The sequence below is a fragment of the Mercenaria mercenaria genome, chromosome 2, assembly GCF_021730395.1.
Source record: "Mercenaria mercenaria strain notata chromosome 2, MADL_Memer_1, whole genome shotgun sequence".
Taxonomy (NCBI): domain Eukaryota; kingdom Metazoa; phylum Mollusca; class Bivalvia; order Venerida; family Veneridae; genus Mercenaria; species Mercenaria mercenaria.
Window position 1 is genome coordinate 91,147,459 of NC_069362.1, and position 23,498 is coordinate 91,170,956.

Below are 23,498 nucleotides of genomic sequence, written 5' to 3' on the forward strand. Positions count from 1 at the left end.
TTACCATGTTAGTTAACTTTGAGAAACAGAACAGAGTGGTGTAGAAACTACAAATGAAAATATCTATTTTGCAGAAATTATTGCAAAATGTACATATGCACTTTAATAAGATTTTCTAGAAAGAAAAACTCAACAACATAAATTGTGTATTAAACAGGCTACATGAAATAAGTCTATGCCCCATGTGATGCCCCAATGTTTGTTCCAATCCGTTTCATTCCGTTCCGCAAAGTATAAATAGCCGGTAGAACTATATTAGAAAGTGCAAACATCAGACTAACTAAAACAAGAGGACCATGATGGTCCTGAATCGCTCACCTCTTCCCACATGACTCAGTTTTGAGTATTACGTCGTTTTTTCTATTATTTGACATAGTGACCTAGTTGTTGAGCTCATGTGACCCAGTTTTGAACTTGACCTAGATATTATCAAGATAAAAATTCTGACCAATTTTCATGAAGATCCATTGAAAAATATGGTCTCTAAGAGAGGTCACAAGGTTTTTCTATTATCTGACCTATTGACCTAGTTTTCGAAGGTATGTGACCCTGTTTTGAACTTTACCTAGATATCATCAAGGTGAACATTCTCACTAATTTTCATGAGTATCTCATGAAAAAATAGGCCTTTAGAGAGGTCACAAGGTTTTTCTATTTTTATACCTACTGGCCTAGTTTTTGACTGTACATGACCCAGTTTCGAAACTGACCTAGATATCATCAAGGTGAACATTCAGATCAATTTTCATGAAGATCCATTGAAAAACATGAGAGGTCGAAAGATTTTAATAATTTTAGACCTACTGACCTAGTTTTTGACCGCAGTTGACCCAGTTTCAAACTTGACCTAGATATCATCAAGATGAACATTCAGACCAACTTTCATACAGATCCCTTGAAAAGAATGGCCTCTAGAGAGGTCACAAGGTTTTTTTATTATTTGACCTACTGACCTAGTTTTCTTATTGCACATGACCCAGTTTCAAACTTGACCTAGATATCATCAAGATGAACATTCTGACCGATTCGTATGGAGATCCATTCATAAGTATGGCCTCTAGAGAGGTCACAAGGTTTTTCTATTTTTAGACCTACTGACCTAGTTTTTGACCGCACATGACCCAGTTTCGAACTTGACCTAGATATATTCAAGATGAACATTCAGACCAACTTTCATACAGATCCCATGAAAAATATGGCCTCTATAGAGGTCACAAGGTTTTTCTATTATTTGACCTACTGACCTAGTTTTTGACCGCATGTGACCCACTTTCGAACTTGACCTAGATATCATCAAGGTGAACATTCTGACCAACTTTCATGAAGATCTCATGAAATATATGGCCTCTAGAGAGGTAACAAGGTTTTTCTATTTTTAGACCTACTGACCTAGTTTTTGACCGCACATGACCCAGTTTCGAATTTGACCTAGATATCATCAAGATGAACATTCAGACCAACTTTCATACAGATCCCATGAAAAATATGGCCTTTAGAGAGGTCACAAGGTTTTTCTATTATTTGACCTACTGACCTAGTTTTAGATGGCACGTGACCCAGTTTCGAACTTGACCTAGATATCATCAAGATGAACGTTCTGACCAATTTTCATGAAGATCCATTGAAATATATGGCCTCTAGAGAGGTCACAAGGTTTTTCTATTTTTAGACCTACTGACCTAGTTTTTGATGGCACGTGACCCAGTTTCGAACTTGACCTAGATATCATCAAGATGAACATTCTGACCAATTTTCATGAAGATCTTGTGAAATATATGGCCTCTAGAGAGGTCACAAGGTTTTCCTATTTTTAGACCTACATACCTAGTTTTTGACGGCACGTGACCCAGTTTCGAACTTGACCTAGATAACATCAAGATGAACATTCTGACCAACTTTCATAAAGATCCCACAAAAAAATAAATGTGACCTCTAGAGTGGTCACAAGCAAAAGTTTACGGACGGAAGAACGGAAGACGGACGCTGCGTGATCACAAAAGCTCACCTTGTCACTATGTGACAGGTGAGCTAAAAAAATGGAACATGAAACTCCAGACAATATGTGCATGATCAAAAAAGGGGCACAATTCTAGAAGAAACTACAGCTATTGCTAACTCTGATTAATACTGTTTTGTGAGAGGAAAGAACGCAATCATGTTGTACAAAAATAAATTGAAGGTCATGGGGAGGGAGAATCTAAGGCGACTTTGACCTTTAAAAAGGCAAGTTAAATATGATTTCCTGTGGTCAGAAGATGACCCTTAATAGCGCTTTTGAGCGTTTATTTTATAGATGAAAAGAGCGCTATAAAAATCTGGTAAATAATAATAAGAATATTCTTAGGGTCAGTTGGTCGAAAGGAAAGGTCACAATGACCTTGAACATAAATAGCTTATATTTGTAACTTTTTTATTACTGGTTGTAGGGAACAAGAGCTGTCGGAGGACAGCAACGCTCGACTATTCAACAGCCTTGTCAGTTGAATGAATACAAGTCGAAAAAGGGCATAGTTTTGTAAAAATGGAAAAAAGGGTTATGGAACCTTCATAGTGCTTATCAGCTCATAAAGTGAACAAGTGAAGTTTCAATCCTTTCCCTAAGTGGATACTGAAATACAAGCTTACATACAAAAACTTAACCAAAAACTGCTAAGTCGAAAAAGGGGCATAATTTAACAAAAAAAGAAAAGTAGAGTTATGGGACCTACACAGTGCATGTCAGATCATGACAGTGAACAAGTGTGTGAAGTTTCAATCCATTGCCATTAGTGGGTACTGAGATACCAGCTTACATACAAAACCTTAACCAAGAATTTCTAAGTCGAAAAAGGGGCATAATTTTGTAAAAACGCAAAATAGAGTTATGGAACATGTGCAATATAGGTCAGTTTATCACAGTGAATAAGTGTGTGAAGTTTCAATCCATTCCCACAAGTGGTTACTGAGAAACCAGCTTACATACAAAACCTTAACCAAGAATTTCTAAGTCGAAAAAGGGGCATAATTTTGTAAAAAAGCAAAATAGAGTTATGGAACCTGTGCAGTGTAGGTCAGTTTATCACAGCTAATAAGTGTGTGAAGTTTCAATCCATTCCCACAAGTGGTTACTGAGATACCAGCTTACATACAAAACCTTAACCAAATCGGGACGCCGATGCAGACGCAGACGCCGACCCATGAGTGAGTCCAATAGCTCTACTATTCTTTGAATAGTCGAGCTAAAAATCAAGACCACTTTTCTGTAGTACAACATGCATGTTACATCCAATATTCAGGTGTATTTTAATATTTTTCTTTTTTAGCTCACCTGTCACAAAGTGACAAGGTGAGCTTTAGTGATCGTGCGGTGTCCGTCGTCCGTGCGTCCATCCGTCCGTAAACTTTTGCTTGTGACCACTCTAGAGGTCACATTTTTCATGGGATCTTTATGAAAGTTGGTCAGAATGTTCATCTTGATGATATCTAGGTCAAGTTCGAAACTGGGTCAAGTGCCTTCAAAAACTAGGTCAGTAGGTCTAAAAATAGAAAAACCTTGTGACCTCTCTAGAGGCCATATATTTCATAAGATCTTCATGAAACTTGGTCAGAATGTTCACCTTGATGATATCTAGGTCAAGTTCGAAACTGGGTCACGTGCCATCAAAAACTAGGTCAGTAGGTCTAAAAATAGAAAAACCTTGTGACCTCTCTAGAGGCCATATATTTCATAAGATCTTCATGAAAATTAGTGAGAACGTTCACCTTGATAATATCTAGGTCAAGTTCGAAACTGGGTCACGTGCCATCAAAAACTAGGTCAGTAGGCCAAATAATAGAAAAACCTTGTGACCTCTCTAGAGGCCATATTTTTCATGGGATATGTATGAAAGTTGGTCTGAATATTCATCTTGATGATATCTAGGTCAAGTTCGAAACTGGGTCATGTGCGGTCAAAAACTAGGTCAGTAGGTCTAAAAATAGAAAAACCTTGTGACCTCTCTAGAGGCCATATATTTCATGAGATCTTCATGAAAATTGGTCAGAATGTTCACCTTGATGATATCTAGGCCAAGTTCGAAAGTGCGTCATGTGCGGTCAAAAACTAGGTCAGTAGGTCAAATAATAGAAAAACCTTGTGACCTCTCTAGAGGCCAAATTTTTTCATGGGATCTGTATGAAAATTGGTCTGAATGTTCATCTTGATGATATCTAGGTCAAGTTTGAAAGTGGGTCATGTGCCATCAAAAACTAGGTCAGTAGGTCAAATAATAGAAAAACCTTGTGACCTCTCTAAAGGCCATATTTTTCATGGGATCTGTATGAAAATTGGTCTGAATGTTCATCTTGATGATATCTAGGTCCAGTTTGAAACAGGGTCATGTGTGGTCAAAAACTAGGTCATTAGGTCTAAAAATAGAAAAACCTTGTGACCTCTCTAGAGACCATACTTGTGAATGGATCTCCATAAAAATTGGTCAGAATGTTCATCTTGATGATATCTAGGTCAAGTTTGAAACTGGGTCACATGCCATAAAAACTAGGTCAGTAGGTCAAATAATAAAAAAACCTTGTGACCTCTCTAGAGGCCATACTTTTCATGGGATCTGTATGAAAGTTGGTCTGAATGTTCATCTTGATGGTATCTAAGTCAAATTTGAAACTGGGTCAACTGTGGTCAAAAACTAGGTCAGTAGGTCTAAAATTATTAAAATCTTTTGACCTCTCTAGAGACCATATTTTTCAATGGATCTTCATGAAAATTGGTCAGAATTTTTATCTTGATAATATCTAGGTAAAGTTCAAAACTGGGTCACATGAGCTCAAAAACTAGGTCACTATGTCAGATAATAGAAAAAAATGACGTCATACTCAAAACTGGGTCATATGGGAAGAGGTGAGCGATTCAGGACCATCATGGTCCTCTTGTTTTTTAAGATTTACGTTCCTTTGTTGTTACTTTAAATAACTTATATTGTAACTTTTTGCAATCTCTTTTTTATTTGGCATAAATGTTTGCCTCAATGAGACAAGGAGTGTCATGTACAACTCCCAGTCCTTTTGACAGCTGGCGGGCTCGACATGTTGCCCGTGGGCATCTAGTTTTCTATATTTTGCTGTCAAGCACCAAAAACACACAACCATCAGAAGAAATCATTTAAAGAAATTTCTATTTTAACTCTAGTGGCCCCTAAAAGGGCCCACATGCCCCAATTTGAACAAATTTGGCATACAACTTTATAATGATGTTACAGACAAAGTTTGATGAAGATCCATCAAGCGGTTCATGAGAAGTACTTTAAAGGTATTTCTATTTTATGCTCTAGTGGCCCCTAAAAGGGCCCAAGTGCCCCTATTTGTACAAAATTGGGAGAGGACATTACAATAATGTTACTGACCAAGTTTGATGAATATCAATCTAGTGGTTCATAAGATGAAGATGTTTAAAGGTATTTCTAATTTTAGCTCTAGCATCTCCTAAAAGGGGCCAAGTGCCCACATTTGTATACAAGAGCTGTCTGGTGACAGCGCGCTCGACTATTTAAAGAATTGATTGAAGAATGGGGTCAAAATATTTCCACGGATATTCAGACAAAAGGAATAAATAGATTAGACAAACAATGTTCCTGTATTACTTTGATTTCGATAAGTCTTGCACTAAATGGCAATATATGAGCCAATTTCAAAGTTCAAAAAGGGCCATAATTCAGTCAAAATAGTTATGTACTCTTGCCTACAGATGGAAATCATAATGATAAACAAGTGTTCAAAGTTTAAAAGCCATATGTCAAATAGTTTTGACAAAACATGGACTTGTATGAAAACAGAACCAATTTCAAAATCCAATAAGGACCATAATTCAGCCAAAATAGATAACAGAGTTATGTTCTCTTTCCTACAGATAGAGACTATTATACTAAACAAGTGATAAAAGTTTCAAAGCCATATGTCAAAACACTTTACAAAAAATATGAACTGGTACGAAAAACTTAACAAAGATTTCTAAGTCAAAATGGGCATAATTCAGCCAAAATCCTTGATGGGGTTATGTACTCTTGCCTATAACTGGACATGGTGATGGTTAAACAGGTGTTGAAAGTTTCAAAGCTTTATCTCAAAAGACTTTGCAAAATATGAACTGGTACGAAATATTAACCCAGATTTCTAAGTCAAAAAGGGCCATAATTCAGCCAAAGTCCTTGATGGAGTTATGTACTCTTGCCTATAACTGGACATGGTGATGGTAAACAAGTATTGAAAGTTTCAAGGCTTTATCTCAAAAGACTTTGTCAAAATATGAACTGGTACGAAAAACTTAACCATGATTTCTAAGACAAAAGGGGCCATAATTCAGCCAAAATCCTTGATGGAGTTATGTACTCTTGCCTATAACTGGACATGGTGATGGTAAACAGGTGTTGAAGTTTCAAAGCTTTATCTCAAAAGACTGTCGAAATATGAACTGGTACGAAAAATTAACCCAGATTTCTAAGTCAAAAAGGGCCATAATTCAGCCAAAATCCTTGATGGAGTTATGTGCTCTTGCCTATAACTGGACATGGTGATGGTAAACAAATATTGAAAGTTTCAAAGCTTTATCTCAAAAGACTTTGTCAAAATATGAACTGGTACGAAAAACTTAACCATGATTTCTAAGTCAAAAGGGGCCATAATTCAGCCAAAATCCTTGACTGAGTTATGTGCTCTTGCCTATAACTGGCCATGATGATGGTAAACAAGTGTTGAAAGTTTCAAAGCTTTATCTCAAAAGACTTTGTCAAAATGTGGACTGGTACGAAAAACTTAACCCAAGGTGTGACGCCGATGCCGTGGTGAGTAGGATAGCTCTACTTATTCTTCGAATAGTCAAGCTAAAAATTGGGAGAGAACCTTATAATGATGCTACAGACCACATTTGACGATGATCCATCCAGCAGCTCATTAGAAGAAGTCTTTTAAAGGTATTTCTATTTTTAGCTCTAGTGGCCACAAAAAGGGAGGACCTTACAATAATGTTACTGACGAAGTTTGATGAAAATCCATCAAGCGGTTCATGAGAAGTTTAAGGTAGTGAACCCTTAATAGTAATGTTTAAAAAAATGCGTTAACTTGATACAGTCTTAAGTTAACATCGTTTCGCATAATGTTGCAATTTTTACTATGTCCTTTTTTAAACAATTTGTATACCAGTCATTTATGATATTTCCTCAAGCTCAAATAGATACAAATTCAAAGTGATAACCACTGTACAAAACGTTCACAGAGAATTCATTATACCAATAATTTTGATAAAAGAAACCTAAAAGTATTGATAAACAATTATAAAACACAAAATAAAACTGTTGAGAACATTTTTTTCTAGGGAGTCTCGAGTAAAAGGATTTTATCGAATAGAAATTTAGCTCCAGCACTGAAAACTTATGGTAGTCACTCTACATTCAAAATTAACCATGGGGCAGAAGTAGAACCTGCCTACATTTCTTCCACAATATGTAAACTAAAGAGTAAAGGCGAACTTTTACCGCAAACTCTGTATTTTCAAAGATGTCTAACCCTGCACCCTTCTGTATTAGAGGTAAAATTCACTTTAAACAGCATGAAATGGCTTTTCAAATGAAAGAATTCCACTTTTATACATTAAATCAATAATAAGTCTTGAAATACAGTTTAACTTACTAGAAAAAGAAATATTAAGAAAAAAAGTTTGGTCCTAGTGCGGCTTGAACCTACACCCTCCTGAAAAAATTAATCAAAATGGGTTTATAGTAGGAACTGAATACTCTTCAAAATAAGGTACACTATTATGGGTCCATTACCTTAAAGGTATTTCTAATTTAAGCTCTAGCAGCCCTTGAAAGGGGCCAAGTGCCCCCATTTGAACAAACTTGGGAAAGGACCTAATAATGATGCTACAGAACAAGTTTGATGAAATCCATCAAGCGGTTCATGAAAAGAAGTTCTTTAAAGGTTTTATCTATTTTAGCTCTGGCAGCCCCTAAAACCATTTGAACAAACTGGATATAGATCCATGCCAGGGTGCTACTGGCCAAGTTTGGTGTAATTCTGACTAGTAGTTTCAGAGGAGAAGATGTTTAAGTAAAAATGATTAAGCAGGACAATGGATGCCGCACTATCCACCCATACGAATAGCTCACCCTGAACAAAGTTCAGGTGTGCTAAAAATGTAATAAAACAGGAAAGTTTAAATGACTTGATTATCTCAACTTTTTAGTCAAGTATTTCATCAAATTTTCTGGAAATCTATATAAGTTAACATAAATATTTCAAAATCTTTGGTGAAAGGACGTGTTTCTAGGACATTTTGACTGAATTGCTGGATATGTAATGCCATTAATTTTGAAAGGTTCATAAATGTGAGAGCTAAAAATGATTAAAATACAACCAAATTATTTGTACTTTATAATGATTTAATATGTAAACATAAATGGAAATATAATACAATTCAATAAGGTCTGAATTTTCTTGATGCCTTCATCAAAGCTATTCGCTGTTTGTCTTCTTCAAACTTCTTACGCAGATTTGCAATTTCTGAAATAAAGTTTTGAAATATTAATAAATGTCCTGTAAATTTACAACTGGGAAATTTTTGTTTTAGATCCTAATAACTTATATACTTATACATTACCTTTGGTTTCATAATATGCTCTACAGGGAATCACTGGCTTTAAAACTTGGAATGAAAAACATAAAAATGCCATTCTTATTAGATTTTACTTCTTTGAAAGGTGAAGAAGGCCCCTGAAATTTTATCCTGCAACAAGAAATGATTTTCTCTGAACTGGCAGACTTTTATCAGAAACACGTATGTCCTAAAACAAAATGTACTTACGTTCCCTTTTTGTTTCCCTCATCTGAAAACTGTAGAAGTTAAGCAGCTCCTGAAATATATGAAACACAAAGGAATTATAATAACATGTTCAGGGTTCTGTTTTTTTGTTTGTGTTGATAATGATTCATGACTTACCTGAGACTACCAAATTTTAGACTTGTAAATTTTTTCTTCAAGTTGGAAGATTTACTGACTTGTGATTTTTTATTAGTTGTGTGTTCAATTCAAACATAAAACGATTTAAGCATTTCTCTTGAATATTACAAATAAATTATGTAACATTTTTTAGTAGAACACTTCAATGTTAAACAATACAGAAATATGGTGAATTCATTAATATTCCTGGAGGGCTAATTTTTCAGGATTTTGTTGCGTCAATCTGTGAAATTAAGAAAAATCATATTTATATTAAGGGACAAAAATGTGAACCAAAATATCAACTAGTAACTACCTTGTCTTTTCTTCGCTTTTTCTCTTTGCGTGTGAGAGCTTTCTCGTGTGCCTCTGTTCGTGGTGCGCCTTTATTTTTACCATATTTTGTAACTGTGACCCATCCATCATCATCAGCTATTCCTTCATTGGCTTTTGCTTCCTCTATCTCCTGTGGAACAAAGAAGATACATCTGTAAATACTTCATAGACACTAGCCAATTCATTAATCTTTTTCCCTAACTTGAGTGTTTTGTGCACATGTCTATACCATCATATTTGCGTGCACTACATTTGTTGTATGCTTTACTTACTGAAAGCTGATTACATACCTGTCATTATATATCCAGGAATCTCCTCGACAGTGCTAGCAGTATGCTAGTAATATCTGTAGTAATTCTACAACTAAATTGTTTGCTGACTGACTTGGTTGGGTTTTAAGCCTCATTGATACAATTAAGGTCATGTGGCAGTTTTCCTGCTTTCAACGGTGAAGGTAGACTCTACACACCCTTCTAGACTGGCACCTTGGTACAGCAATGGATCTTTCTGCAAGCCAGCTAGATAACTGACAATCTGTCATCCAGCTAGGGCTCTGCTCTTGAACTTTAAAGCTCTCCAACACTGACTTTACTAACATGCCAGGCAATAAAAGCCCTTGCTTCATTTGTTGTACATTTAACACCATAGCAAATTATACAAATTTTCTTTGCAGGCTTCAGTATAGGTATAAATGAGTCAGAAATTAAGAACAGTAGCAAGCATAAACAGACATTTATACCATAAAGCAACTTCTTTTCTTCTTTAGTTTGTCATATACCACTGTGGCTGGAAAATTATGGTAAAAAAGTCATTGAATGATACAGTATTTAAAGCCAATCATTACCTTTTGTATTTTTTCATCATATTCCTCCATGTACTTATCAATTTCTGACTGTAATGCCTCAGTATCTACCACATCTTCTCTGTATTGTCTAACCCATTCTGTAATATACCAGGACTTTAAGCAGTCTATAAGGAGTATATTAAACTAGATTGAGTTTACACAAACTTCTAGCTTTAATAATTAAATCATGGTCAGGTCCTTTCCCTTGAAGAGGTTGAAATTCATATCTATAATCAATTGATATCTCAACCAATAAATAATTCCTCATCTTGTATGCATTATACATGCACTTCCTAACTTTAGTCCATGCCTTAATATGAGCAGCTGAAGGCAGATTTAGAACTGTTTCAAATTATAAATTTAATGCATAACTCCATTGTTGTTCTCACTTCAAGTCATCAATCATGCATTTTATCTATAGTACTTGATTTACAATCTAACTAGGATCAAGCTTCTTCTCTCTAGTATGGTACATGACACATTCTTGCTGTGGATTTTTAGGTGAGCCGCGCCATGGGAAAACCAACATAGTGGCTTTGCAACCAGCATGTATCCAGACCTGCCTGCACATCCGCGCAGTCTGGTCAGGATCCATGCAATTTGCTAACAGTTTCTCTAATTGCAATAGACTTTCAAAGCGAACAGCATGGATCCTGACCAGACTGCGCAGATGCACAGGCTGGTCTGGATCCATGCTGGTCGCAAAGCCACTATGTTGGTTTTCTCATGGCGCGGCTCAGGTAATTTTTGTGTAGACTTAATTCAGCAATTTCACAATCAGCAGTCTCATACACTACGTCCAGAATTCAAGGAATGAGAGTGTCAGTTTCATACTTGAAACATGCTGAACTGAGAAGGCTGAGCACAGGACTATAAATCACAAGAGATTATTTGAGTTAGCAAGGAGACAGATGTCCTCCCAGATTTCTGGTACAGCAATATGTCTCAAGTCATTCATCTTCAACCTCTGGTTAATAATGAGACATTGTAAATTATTTGCTGAAAGTCAGTTCTGGTACACTACCTAGGAACACATGCCAAGCTGTCTGATAAGCTTTACAAAACTGAAATGAGCCGCGCCATGAGAAAACCAACATAGTAGGTTTGTGACCAGCATGGATCCAGACCAGCCTGCGCATCCGCGCAGTCTGGTCAGGATCCATGCTGTTCGCTAACAGTTTCTCCAATTCCAATAGGCTTTAAAAGCGAACAGCATGGAGCCTGACCAGACTGCGCGGATGCGCAGGCTGGTCTGGATCCATGCTGGTCGCAAACCCACTATGTTGGTTTTCTCATGGCACGGCTCATTAATACTGTTAAAATGACATAAGCCTGGAGTTTCCAGTATTGATGGGGATAAGGATTCATCTCCTATGCATTTATCTAAACTTTGGTTAAATATATCAAAATGAACTTATTTTGATACATTATTTACTTGTGCATCCTAAAGAGATCCAAACTATTTAAAACCAGCTTTCAATTTCAAATCAGAGCCATTTTAATAACATGACCCCTATAAACAGTTTGTCTAAATGCTGTCACCTGAATCGGTGTACTCATAGTCCATATGGCAAAGTGATATTAAAATAGAGAAGTATGTCCAAAACATTAAAGTTATCATAAAAGCAATATGTTGTTATCATGAAAATGAATATATTAACTGGTATTTGTAATATTTGTAACAAGTAAGGTTAACCATAGCACTGGCAGTGAAAACCACCATGAAGTCTAACTGCCATTTGCAAGCAGCAGTATAAGAGGTGGATGATGGTGACATCCTTTGTAATTACATTGTCCCAACTGAGTGAATACAAATGAGATGCAACTATTTAACTGCAATCTTTCCATTTCTGCCTGATAAACAAGATTTATTTACATCCACATAGAAAACAAATGGAGGTAAAACAGTACTTTTTACAAGGAAAATATATAAGAAGATGAAATTTTGGGAATACCCTGTTTGCTAATTCTGGGTAATGCACATTATTTTACTATATATGTATTATTTCGGCAGATGTTAAGACTACATCCTACAAATCATTGTTTCAATTAGTTATAAAGTGTGGAAAATGGAGGAGATTTTGTAACAGTGGTAAAAAGTAATAAGAAATTCATGAAAATTTACTCATGGGTATTTTAAATCATCATCACTTTTTATTTATGTCACATTTCGCAAAGTTTGACAGCTGTGATGTAGTTAATAAGTTAATAAGTTTACACAACCGGTGGAAAAACTTATTATGTCATATGACTCCCTGTCCAAACAAGGCGTATGCTTAAACAAAATACACCGATTCTGGTGCTCCACTGATTCAGGTAACTGTTCGATAACCTATAGCCTGGTGGCGGCAAATGATTCTGCCTGACCAAGATCAGCCTGCACATCTTGGTCTGCACTGGTTGCTATTTAGTCAGTAAATTTTCAGTGAACATCCCTTCGAATAATGGTACTGCCCGAACTGAATGATAGACAAGTCCACTTTAGAAATTTAGCAGGGTAAAGGCTAAACCCTTATCAATAAACAAACTGAACTTACTGCTGAGTCCTGTGTCAATGACATGTCCACCATCTTTGTGCATAATCAGTGGTTTATCATACGGTAGGGATGTTATTGTCTTTACAGAAGATGCCTTCTTGAACACAAGGTACGCTACTTTGTAACCCTTCAACAGTTCAAATAAATAAACATGTTAGTCTTCTCTGCCTAATTTTTTCCTTTTTACAAATATACTGATATATCATGATTCAACAGTAAAAGATATGTAATGCAGAATAAAATTTTGAAACTGATACACCCAATACAACAGTGTTCCCATTCTTGTAGATATACGATGCTGAAGCATGGATTAAATGTACAATGCAAGCATCTGACTGGGAACATTTTACCACATTACAATATGAATTGATAATCCCCATTCTTAGTCCCTCGACACAATTAGAAGATCTTATCTAACTAACAGCTAGACTTTTTAGTACTTAGTCTGTTACTTTCAATAAATGCAGTAGGAAATATTAGAAATGAGCCGCACCATGAGAAAACCAACATAGTGCATTTGCGACCAGCAAGGATCTGGATCTGGATCCATGCTGTTCGCTTTCAAAGCCTTTTGCAATTAGAGAAATTGTTAGCGAACAGCTCGGATGCGCAGGCTGATCTGGATCCTTGCTGGTTGCAAATGCACTATGTTGGTTTTGTCATGGTGCAGTTCAAATGGATTTTATAATCCAAATATTCTGCACCATTAGAAAACCAACATAGTGCATTTGCGACCAGCAAGGATCCAGACCAGCCTGCGCAGACGCGCAGTCTGGTAAGGATCCATGCTGTTCGCTAACGGTTTCTCTAATTGCAATAGGCTTTGAAAGTGAACAGCGTGGATCCTGACTAGTCTGCGCAGATGTGCAGGCTGGTCTGCATCCATGCTGGTCGCAAATGCACTATGTTGGTTTTCTCACTATTTCTCGCACTATGTTGGTTGCAGCTCAAATGGATTTTATAATCCAAATATTCAGAAACATTAAACTGTTACCTACCTGTATAACTGGTGCTGTCGGGAAGAATGCTGATGTGTTGACGGCCGGCAGCCCTGATGTTGGTTTAGAGTGGAAGTACACTCTCTGTACGGTACCATAACTTGCAAACATTTCTTTAAAATGTTCCTGTATCAGTAAATATAGTCCAATAGAATTCACAGATGGAAGTGATATTTGAATACAATGTTTAAGCTTGTTTATGTAAACAACTTCACGTCTTAAAGCATTACAATTATTGGTTTCATGGTGCTTTTGTGACAGGGTATTTGTCAAAACATGAAAGAAGAAAAAGTACTAGCTTCTATTAATTGTCAAATTTCAATGCTAATACACAATGCACATAGTGTAATTAGATGATGCACAGCTAATAACAGGTGCAACACAGCTCACATATATCTGCTTCATTTAAATTTATCAAAAACACAACTAAATATTGCAACATTTTCTACTGCAAAACTATGTACTCTGCTAGTATTTTTTTTAAAAAAAAGCCTGATAAAATTCCCAGTTAAATTTATTAAATCTTCTCCATTTCCATAAAGTTAAAAGCAACGCACAAAATGCAAACCTCGGCAAGTGTTGACAGCAAGAAAGAAATAATGATATCTTCTGAAATACAAGAGACCACAGAGTGATCTTGGCGCCCACCATTGAGCCGTTTTTAAATGTTCCAAATTTCAAGACTAGCTCAAGGTCAAAATCAAGGTCAAAGTTCATTTGGGTACACAAAACTGTGCATGTGGTCCAAATTTGAAAGCTGTAGCTTGAGAAATGTGAAAGAAGGTCACTCGATCAATTTCAAGGTCAAAGTTCATTTTGGTACACAAAACTATGCCATGTGCTTCAAATTTGAAGGCAGTAGCTTGAGAAATGTGGAAGTAGGTACTAGATAAATATCAAGGTTAAATTTCAATTCTGAACACAAAACTATGCAAGTGGTCCAAATTTGAAGCATGTAGCTTCAGAAATGTGAAAGTAGGTCACTAGGTCAATCTCAAGGTCAAAGTTCATTTCGGTAAACAAAACTATGGAAGTGGTCCAAATTTGAAGGCTGTAGCTTGAGAAATGTAAAAGTAGGTCAACAGGTCAAAATCAAGGTCAAATTTCATTTCGGAATACAAACTATGCATGTGGTCCAAATTTGAAGCCTGTACCTTCGAAAGTGTTAAAGTAGGTCACTAGGTCAATGTCAATGTCAAAGTTTGTTTCGGTACACAAACCTATGCATGTGGTCCAAATTTGAAGGATGTAGCTACAGATATGTGAAAGTAGGTCACTAGGTCAAGATCAAGGTCAACTCAAAACTCATGTGGTCCAAATTTGAAATTTGTAGGTTATGGACAAGAAGATTTTAAAAGTTTTTCCCTATATAAGTCTAAATGAACCATGTGACCCCCAGGACGGGCCATATCTGACCCTAGGGGGATAATTTGAACAAACTTGGTAGAAAACCACTAGATGATGCTACATGTACATTACAAATATCAAAGCCCTAGGCTTTGTGGTTTGGACAAGAAGATTTTCAAAGTTTTTCCCTATATAAGTCTATGTAAACCATCTGACCCCCAGGGCGGGGTCATATTTGAACCTAGGGGAATAATTTGAACAATCTTAATAGAGGACCACTAGATGATGTAACATACAAAGTATCAAAGCCCTAGGCCCTGTGGTTTTGGACAGGAAGTGTTTCAAAGTTTTTCCCTATATAAACCTATGTAAATTATAAAAATAAACAAAGGGCCATAACCCATTCAAAAATTGTTGAACCAGTCTGATTTTCAGAGGGACACAACTAGGGTACCAATACATCATTCCGACAAAGTTTGGTTAAAATCCCCCCAGTAGTTTCTGAGGAGATGCGACAACGAGAAATTGTTAACGGACGGACCACGGACGCAGAGTGATTTGAATAGTCCACCATTTGATGATGGTGGGCTAATAAAACATACAAACCTCTTCACAATAAGGTGGGACATTAAGAGCAAAAAGAGTTCTTCCTTTTGGTTTGCACTGATGCGTATCTCTTATGCTGTGTTCCTTGACATATATGTAGTGTAGACATGTGCTCTTCTCTTCTATTTTCATAGGCAACACTATAAATGATAAATATCTATTTGAGGTTAATCATAAATACAGTAAATAAATGATGCAATTTAAATCTGATTCTGTTATGATTTAAATTCAGATATTTCAAGGCTGTATTAGGAGAAAACCTGGAAAATCTGGACAAAGTAGGAACTTGGACAGTCCGAGTTGTTTAAATTTTATTCTTAGTTTCTTATCAACTGATGTACTCAATGTAGAGCAAATATAACTACATGTACATACAGTTATAGATATTACACTATTATGTAATGTTAGTGACAAAAGCAACACCAAACACATGTACATTGATACCAATGATGCAACACTCCACTTCATTAGTTTGTTTTGTCACTCTTTGAATCTGGCTCGAAATTCAATCATAAATGTGGTTATTCCTTCAGACTCAATCAGAGTACACATAATGTCCATTCAACATCTAAATTGTAGAAATTTCTATTATCATATAAATAAAGGATACAGATAACCATTTGAGATTCAACACTTAAAACTGAAAAAAAAACAACAAATGTGCAAAAATTAAACCTGTTATTTTTGAAAGATCATACAGAAACCTTATGCATTTTTATCTACCTTGAACTAACAGCAGGAAGGTTATCGTTTCCTGATGAATATTTCATAAACGGTAAAGTAAACCCAAGGAGAGAAAATACCAAAGCCCCTATTGGGGCTCGAACCCTGGACCTCGTGATCTGTAGGTGGACACTCAAACCACATCGTTAGAAGGGTTAACGCAACAGCAAGGTTGTTGGAAGTGGCCCATAAACAGGGGTGGCGAAATCTGATTTTGAATTGCTTGTCTGTTCTTGTCAACTGCTATTTTGTACTTGTCCGTATGATAGTCATATAGTAAATTCTGGTCAAATTTCACTTGTCCGTACAAGCTTTGGGACAACCTGGGCAATACGGACAATTGAATTTGCCACCCCTGATAAACCTACCATCACTACAACAGGAAGGGCTAGTGACTTGTGGCTGGTCTTATTTTGTAACTACCGTATAACCCCGTTTAAACGCCCCCGGGGGCGATGCATTTTACGAAAAATTAGATCCAAACAATGTCAGTAACTCGTATAAATGCCCCCCTTTTCATCCCAATTCATGCACTGACATAACCCGATACTGGGAATCTGTGTAAAGTCGCGCGCTGAGTGACGTGATCCGAGTTAAATTCGATCTATACTTACACACAGTAGATTTATTTGTGCCATGCCTGTTGACGTTTAAAAGTTTGTGTTAATAAAGTGTGTGTTTTTTTTAATTCATTTGTATTGTTATGGAATTGTTATTATCTGGATATTATTGTGTTGGATCTAGGACCAATTTTTGAAGGTAAGATTTTTTTATTTTCGCCAAAAAAACGTGGGGGGGGGCTTTAATACGGGGTTATACGGTAAATACATATTATGTGAAATAGTGATACTGTACGTAATATCAGGGCGTCCGCTGCCTATCCCATTTGGAGCCACTATTATATTCTGGAGAATTTATTTCAAAACAGTATGGGAAGTGAACCCATTGCTCACAGGCTCAGATAGTTCTGACTACCATAACTTAACTGAGGCTATTTTTATTTTCTGATGTTCACGTCCATTAACACTATTTGGTTACCTAACCAGTGTAGAACCGCAACATCTTGCACCAACACTTGTGAGAAACTGATGACGTCATGCAAAGTTAATAGAACGTGGTTATTTTTGAAAATCAAGATCAACATTTTGTATTTGTTTTTGAATTTTGTTTTTTTTATTTTTGGGTTTAACGCTATTTTTCAACAGTATTTCAGTCATGTAACGGCAGGGAGTTAACCTAATCAGTGTTCCTGGATTCTGTACCAGTACAAACCTGTTCTCCGCAAGTAACTGCCAACTTCCCCACATGAATTACCAGAGGTGGAGGACGAATGATGTCAGACACAGTGTCTTTTATCAAATTGTCATGGAAAACATACACCCCACCCGGGGATCGAAATCGTGACCCCACGATCCATAGACAAATGCTCTCCCTACTGAGATAAGTGGGCGGGTTTTCATTAAATTATAAATATAACCATTTTTTAACAAAGTTCATGAAAAAAATCTTACACAGAAAAGATCAATAAATAACGATTCTGTATGGCCTATTTGTTTTCAAAATGGAGAGTACCCTGATAAGGTCATAACTGCAATGGCGGCCAAAATTCTGTAGACAGCGATACTCATTGAAACTTGTGTGAATAATCTGTGTTCAGAATTTGTTGTGTTGTTTATTTTATGTCAGATCAAATGAAAAATTGATAAGAAACTATTTTAAAGTAAAAGACGAGTCCATGGCATTTCATTTGAGGAAATCATACTTATAGCGCGACAGACTTCTGGCACAATTTCTGGTTAGGTTTCAATACGGGACTCAGCTCAGAGATCCACGACAGCATAAAAAGATCTCTGTGTGGAAATTTTTTAGCTAAGGCTCAGATAGATCTCTGGATTCTGGCCTTGTTTAGATCATATATATATCTACTTTTTGTCTTCTGGGGACAGTTCATAGCCCTTTATATATCCCCACGACTTACGTTTTCGACGGACATGCGTTTTTGACGATGTCGGTATTTCCGGTTAATCTGCATATCCCGCGCATGTCAAGTGTTGATCACGTGGTATTTTGGTAGAATAAACAAAGTTCTACACATGTCAACATTTTATAACTTAATCAAATAAAAATGGAAAGTAAAATGATAAATTAATATCAACATACCGTTTTATACATCTTTTATTAATCCCAAAACTGGTACTTCAGTGACACTCTCATTTAATCACTTACAAGCATGACAATAGTTTAGATGTTCATCTGCAGACAAGGCCATCTTTGTTGTTATTGGTCGTGTCATGCTTTTAAAAAAACCTATACCATACAGTAAAAATATCATGATTTAGATGACTCCCTTGCAGAATAAACTAAGAACGTTAAAGCCATTCTTTAAGTTGTACTTACATTGCAAATGCTAATTGTTAACAACTCAGGCAGAAACTGATAAAAAAAATTCCATCTACATTGTTAAATGGGTGTTACTTAATAAATGTTACGGTTGGGTGCAAAGATCTACATGAGTAACACGGACAGCATTCCCACTGACTTTTTAAAAAGTGGGTACATGTACCCACATACTTTAGAAAATGTGCGTACATGATAAAAAAAGTTGGGTACAAACCATACCAATTGAAAAAAATGTTCCAACTGAAACAAAATTATAAAGAAGTATATGGGAAGTGACACTTTTATTCAGCCTGTGTTAATGAAAGTGGTTTGTTTTACACATGCACCACAGGGATACAGCTAAAAGTCACTTCTCCTTCAGGGTTCGAATTTAAGCTCGCATACTTGCGAAATGCGAGTGCAAATTTCAAACTGCGAGGTGAGATTTCAGACACCAGCATTTTTTTGCGAGTGAAAATTTTTGGCCGAATAATGTGCATTTCTAACGGTCGTCTCGATCTTACACTGTTCTTTCTTTAACAACTCGCGGTCATTGCAGCGCATTGTCATTTGCAGAACGAATTTCGGAGCACTCTTTCTTCGGTTAGCTCTAGATGCAGTACTGATGTTATTGGTGGTAGTACAGTATCATATACCTATGTTAAACCTAACCCTAACCTCTAGTCAGTGTATTGTACGCTCAGTGTACTACCTATAGTCATATTCGATACTGCATATATGATTAACGCTTTCTCTCTTCATAAACGGAAGTTTACACTCGATACATGTCCCGTGCGCATGTCTTTTCAATTGCTGACAAGTACCTGCGCCAATTCTGATGACGTTTACCGCATCCGGTGGGTTTTTTGGTAATCTATAATAAGTTACTATTTATATAGCGCAAATACGATTGGCTGGACTCGTCACGTGGATGTTTGGTTTCCCAACTTTTATATCATAGCAGGCTGCACCGGCGAAATAAAAATGGACAAGTTTTTGAAAAGGCCCAGCACTAGCACTAGTAAAGAAGCCGATGTCGATGAGAAAAAGGTAAAAGTTGGAGTGGAAAAGGCATCGGCTAAGGGTGTATCCCCTAGCTTAAAAACTGTTAAGAAATGGATGAAAGAGTTTAATATAGATCTGCAGTATGATGTTGAAGGTGACCACGTGACAAAAATCGTCTGCAAAACTCGCAAGTCATTTGCACCAGCAAACATGTCCTCCAATTAGAATTAATGTTCTAATAAAGTGACAAGTCGCGGAAAATGCAAGTTGTTTTTTCATTTAGCAAGTTAAAAAACATACCACTTGCGAAAAAATGCAAGTAGAAAATCTGGCTAAATTCAAACCCTGTCCTTATAGAAAAGTGGAGAGACTTCTAGTTGAAAAACAGAAATTTATGAACATCATTTCTAACTTAGTATACCCCCCCCCCCCCCACCACCACCACCACACACACCCAGCAAGCTTGTGAAGCAATTTGGAAAGATGGTTATAATTTTCTTGTTTCTTTATCGATAAAAACTATTGATGTGACCATTCATTTTCTTAGATACATCATTTTCAATGCAAAAAGTTTTTCTTTATTCCATAATTCTGAAAAAAAAAACGTGCTCAAAAATTTAAGCAGACGCTGATAAGTATCAACCGCCGAGTTTTTATAACATTTTTTTTTTGCTGCTATATCTTGCTGCAACATTATATAGCAACAAAAAAATGTTATAAAATAAAAACTTGGCTGGTAATACGTATTTAGCATGAACAGTATCGGACTCGAATAAAAATGAAAAATTGCCCGATGAAAGTCAGTCCGCAACCAGTCATTTTGTAAATATTAATAAACAAGCAGCTTACGAGTCTTTCTTTTACAATGGAGACCAAATAATTGTGCAGCGAATGCCAGTACCTGGAATAGGCGGAGCTTAAATTATGCTATCGGCATGTATTCAACTCGTCTTGACATGTAGCAAATTGTCATCAGTGTGTATTGCGGTAATTTGCGTGTACAGATCAAAAATAATGTCTGGTTACTTGAATTTCGGCTCTTTATCGTCGAAAAATGTATTTTCTGTCAGATTTTTTACGCGTGCATTGTACCCGTGGAATTTTAAAACTTGCGTGCGAGTGACTTTTATGCGTGAATTACGCGGATTTTTGTGTGAATGGGAATGCTGACGGAGCAGAGCCAATTTATGCAAGGTGCCCAAAGTTTAACAATCAATAATATTTAATAAATGCAAATTTGAATAGGACTTACTAATAACTCACTGAAAATATATTAAACACCGTTGAATACGGTTAAAACATTGATAAAATGCATAAAAATGGCTGTTTCTCGTGATAGGTGATGATTTGTACTAAATTCAATGTAGTGTATAGATTTTTAGCGTGATTGGCGGGAACCGTCGAATACGTAAGTCGTAAAGTGCGCGCAGGTGCTTTCAACCAACTTCCGTTTTTATCCGAACTGAACTTGCAAAAATCAGACTTCCGGATAATAACCACACACAAAGTGAAGGTCTTGTATTGTTTTGTCGCTTGACAAGTAGGCAATTTAATTATTCTCCTTTCCTATTTTTGGCAATCGTATGATTCCTTGCATCGTCAAAAACCAATGTCACGGGGATATCATAAAGGTGCTCATATTTCACAACATACTTTTCATTCTGGATTGATTAAGGATGAAAACAGTAGGTGTTATCTGTCTGGTCATTTATTTTCACCCCTGGTCCGATACTCGTGACTGTGGCTCGTTAGTGGTTACCAAACTTGAAGTGTGCATTCGAATTGACTCTGTCCGAATTCGAGGCAATTTTGATGTTTTTCGGGAACAAGAATTTTATCTAAAATCTTTTACATTACTGATATTGATCCGATAACTTTCAAATTTTTTTAGATTTATTCAAACATATATATGCATATCAAACCTGTAAACCCTTGAAATACTACACTTTCTGAAGATGCCATGTTTTTATTTTGGCGAGCTTGATTGAAAAACAGAACATATTCTCACTGGTATAACTGTTGAGCGCAAATAACCAATCTGCGCTATTTACCAGGCATACAGACACTAAAAAGAAAAATGGCGCGAAAAAAAAATGGTATCGCATAATGGCGGATACAAATAGTCCTCAGTTTTTTTTTGCTCTGTAGAGCTATTTTCCTCATTTTATTTGCATTTTTTTTTGCTAAAATCACATAACAGATCTATGCTTGACATGTAGGTAGCATTTTCATAATGAAATAACAAAATTTTTCATGGAAACGTAAATCATACACCACCAGTATAATTTGGGGGTCTCATTTTTGAGCTGACTTTGCAGTTTGTGTGTTTGACTGAAATTATTTTTCTTGCATCAAACATGACCCCCACTTTTCTTTTGATTTTTAGTTAGTACAGACAATATTCTTCAAGAAAATGTAGGTTACAGAAATTTAAAATGGGTCCTGATGTGTGCTGCGGTCATTGGAATTAGGTCAGTTTTATATAAAATAAAGAACAACAACTATTTAGTGTGTTATAACCTACCAAAGCGCAGCGCATAACACATTTTTGTACATTGGTTATATGCGCAACAATTTACCAATCGTTGCGCAGGATAAATTTAACCTGCACGATTTATTAAATGCGCAGCGCAAATAACAAATGTAACTTTATATATCAGTAATTTGCATTTCATATTTGATAAATCATGCAGTTGTTCAATTTATTAATAAATATAAATGTCAAATGCTGAATATCTTGGTACTTATATTATGTGTCATAAATTTGTTTCTATATCAGTAAATTCACAGGGTATCAATTCAACTCGTCCCCTAGTCAAAAAACAAAGACAAATATCAAACAGGGAATGCCACGTACCAAAATCGCAGCCTCCCCAAAATGAAACCTATAGCACGCAGACGTGCACACCACACACACACACACACACACACACACACACACACACACACACACATACACGTGCACACAAAGCCAACACACGATGATAAAACGAACAAACAAAGGAACACCATACACGCGCACACACACACAAAGCCTACACAAGAGGACAAAACGAACAAACAAAGGAACACAGTGGGGCACCGCCTTGGAACGGTCAGTGGCAAAAACACGACTGGGGAGCTTAAACCGGTTTATGGTGCGCACCCAACCTTACTCTTACCCCCACCATGTTCCAAAGACATGGGACAGTGTAAATAAAAGTAATCCCCTCCAGGTGAATCCTCAATTCACCAAACTAATTTTTGACTGAAAGGACATTTCTCATTTCTTCTTCTTCTTAAAAAATGACTGTAATAGATTACATAGAATAAAGTATAAATTTTCAACTTTATTTAAATGACTTTCATACTTAATGTACTTCGGCATTACAGCATTTTACATAAAACTAAATAAAATATATCGCACAAAGTACATTTCAGAAAATGGCAACAATATAATTATTTCAGAGCATTAAAACATATAGAAAATCAGCTTATTTAAAAAAAAAAAAAAAAAAAAAAAAAACACATAAAAAAATCAGAAAATTAATTTACTTATTTATTTGATCTGTTCATTCTTGAAAAAAAAAACATTCTTTTTCAAGACACTTAAAGATTCGCTGAAAGATGAAAGAAACAACTGCTATGATTTTAAACAAAGAAGTTGAATAAAAAAAAAAATTGCTATGTTCTCAGATATTTAGTTTAGCTTAATATTTATATATGCAAACTGAGAAAATGTTGAATAAGCTTGGAAACTTGTTTTAATTATAACTTTTCCG

The 23,498-nt window shown here is 36.1% G+C and overlaps 1 protein-coding gene across 1 annotated transcript; it reads right to left on the minus strand.

The window, feature by feature from the left end:
- Positions 1–8,384: 8,384 nt before the first annotated feature.
- Positions 8,385–21,810, minus strand: LOC123564562 (ribosomal RNA-processing protein 7 homolog A-like). Its single transcript, XM_045358231.2, has 8 exons — positions 21,660–21,810; positions 15,631–15,770; positions 13,678–13,803; positions 12,680–12,806; positions 10,143–10,240; positions 9,279–9,428; positions 8,828–8,876; positions 8,385–8,526 (listed from the first exon to the last, which is right to left on the minus strand). Exons 1-8 carry the CDS (start codon positions 21,697–21,699, stop codon positions 8,441–8,443), a joined length of 816 nt encoding a protein of 271 aa, XP_045214166.1. The 5' UTR covers positions 21,700–21,810; the 3' UTR covers positions 8,385–8,440.
- Positions 21,811–23,498: the final 1,688 nt, after the last annotated feature.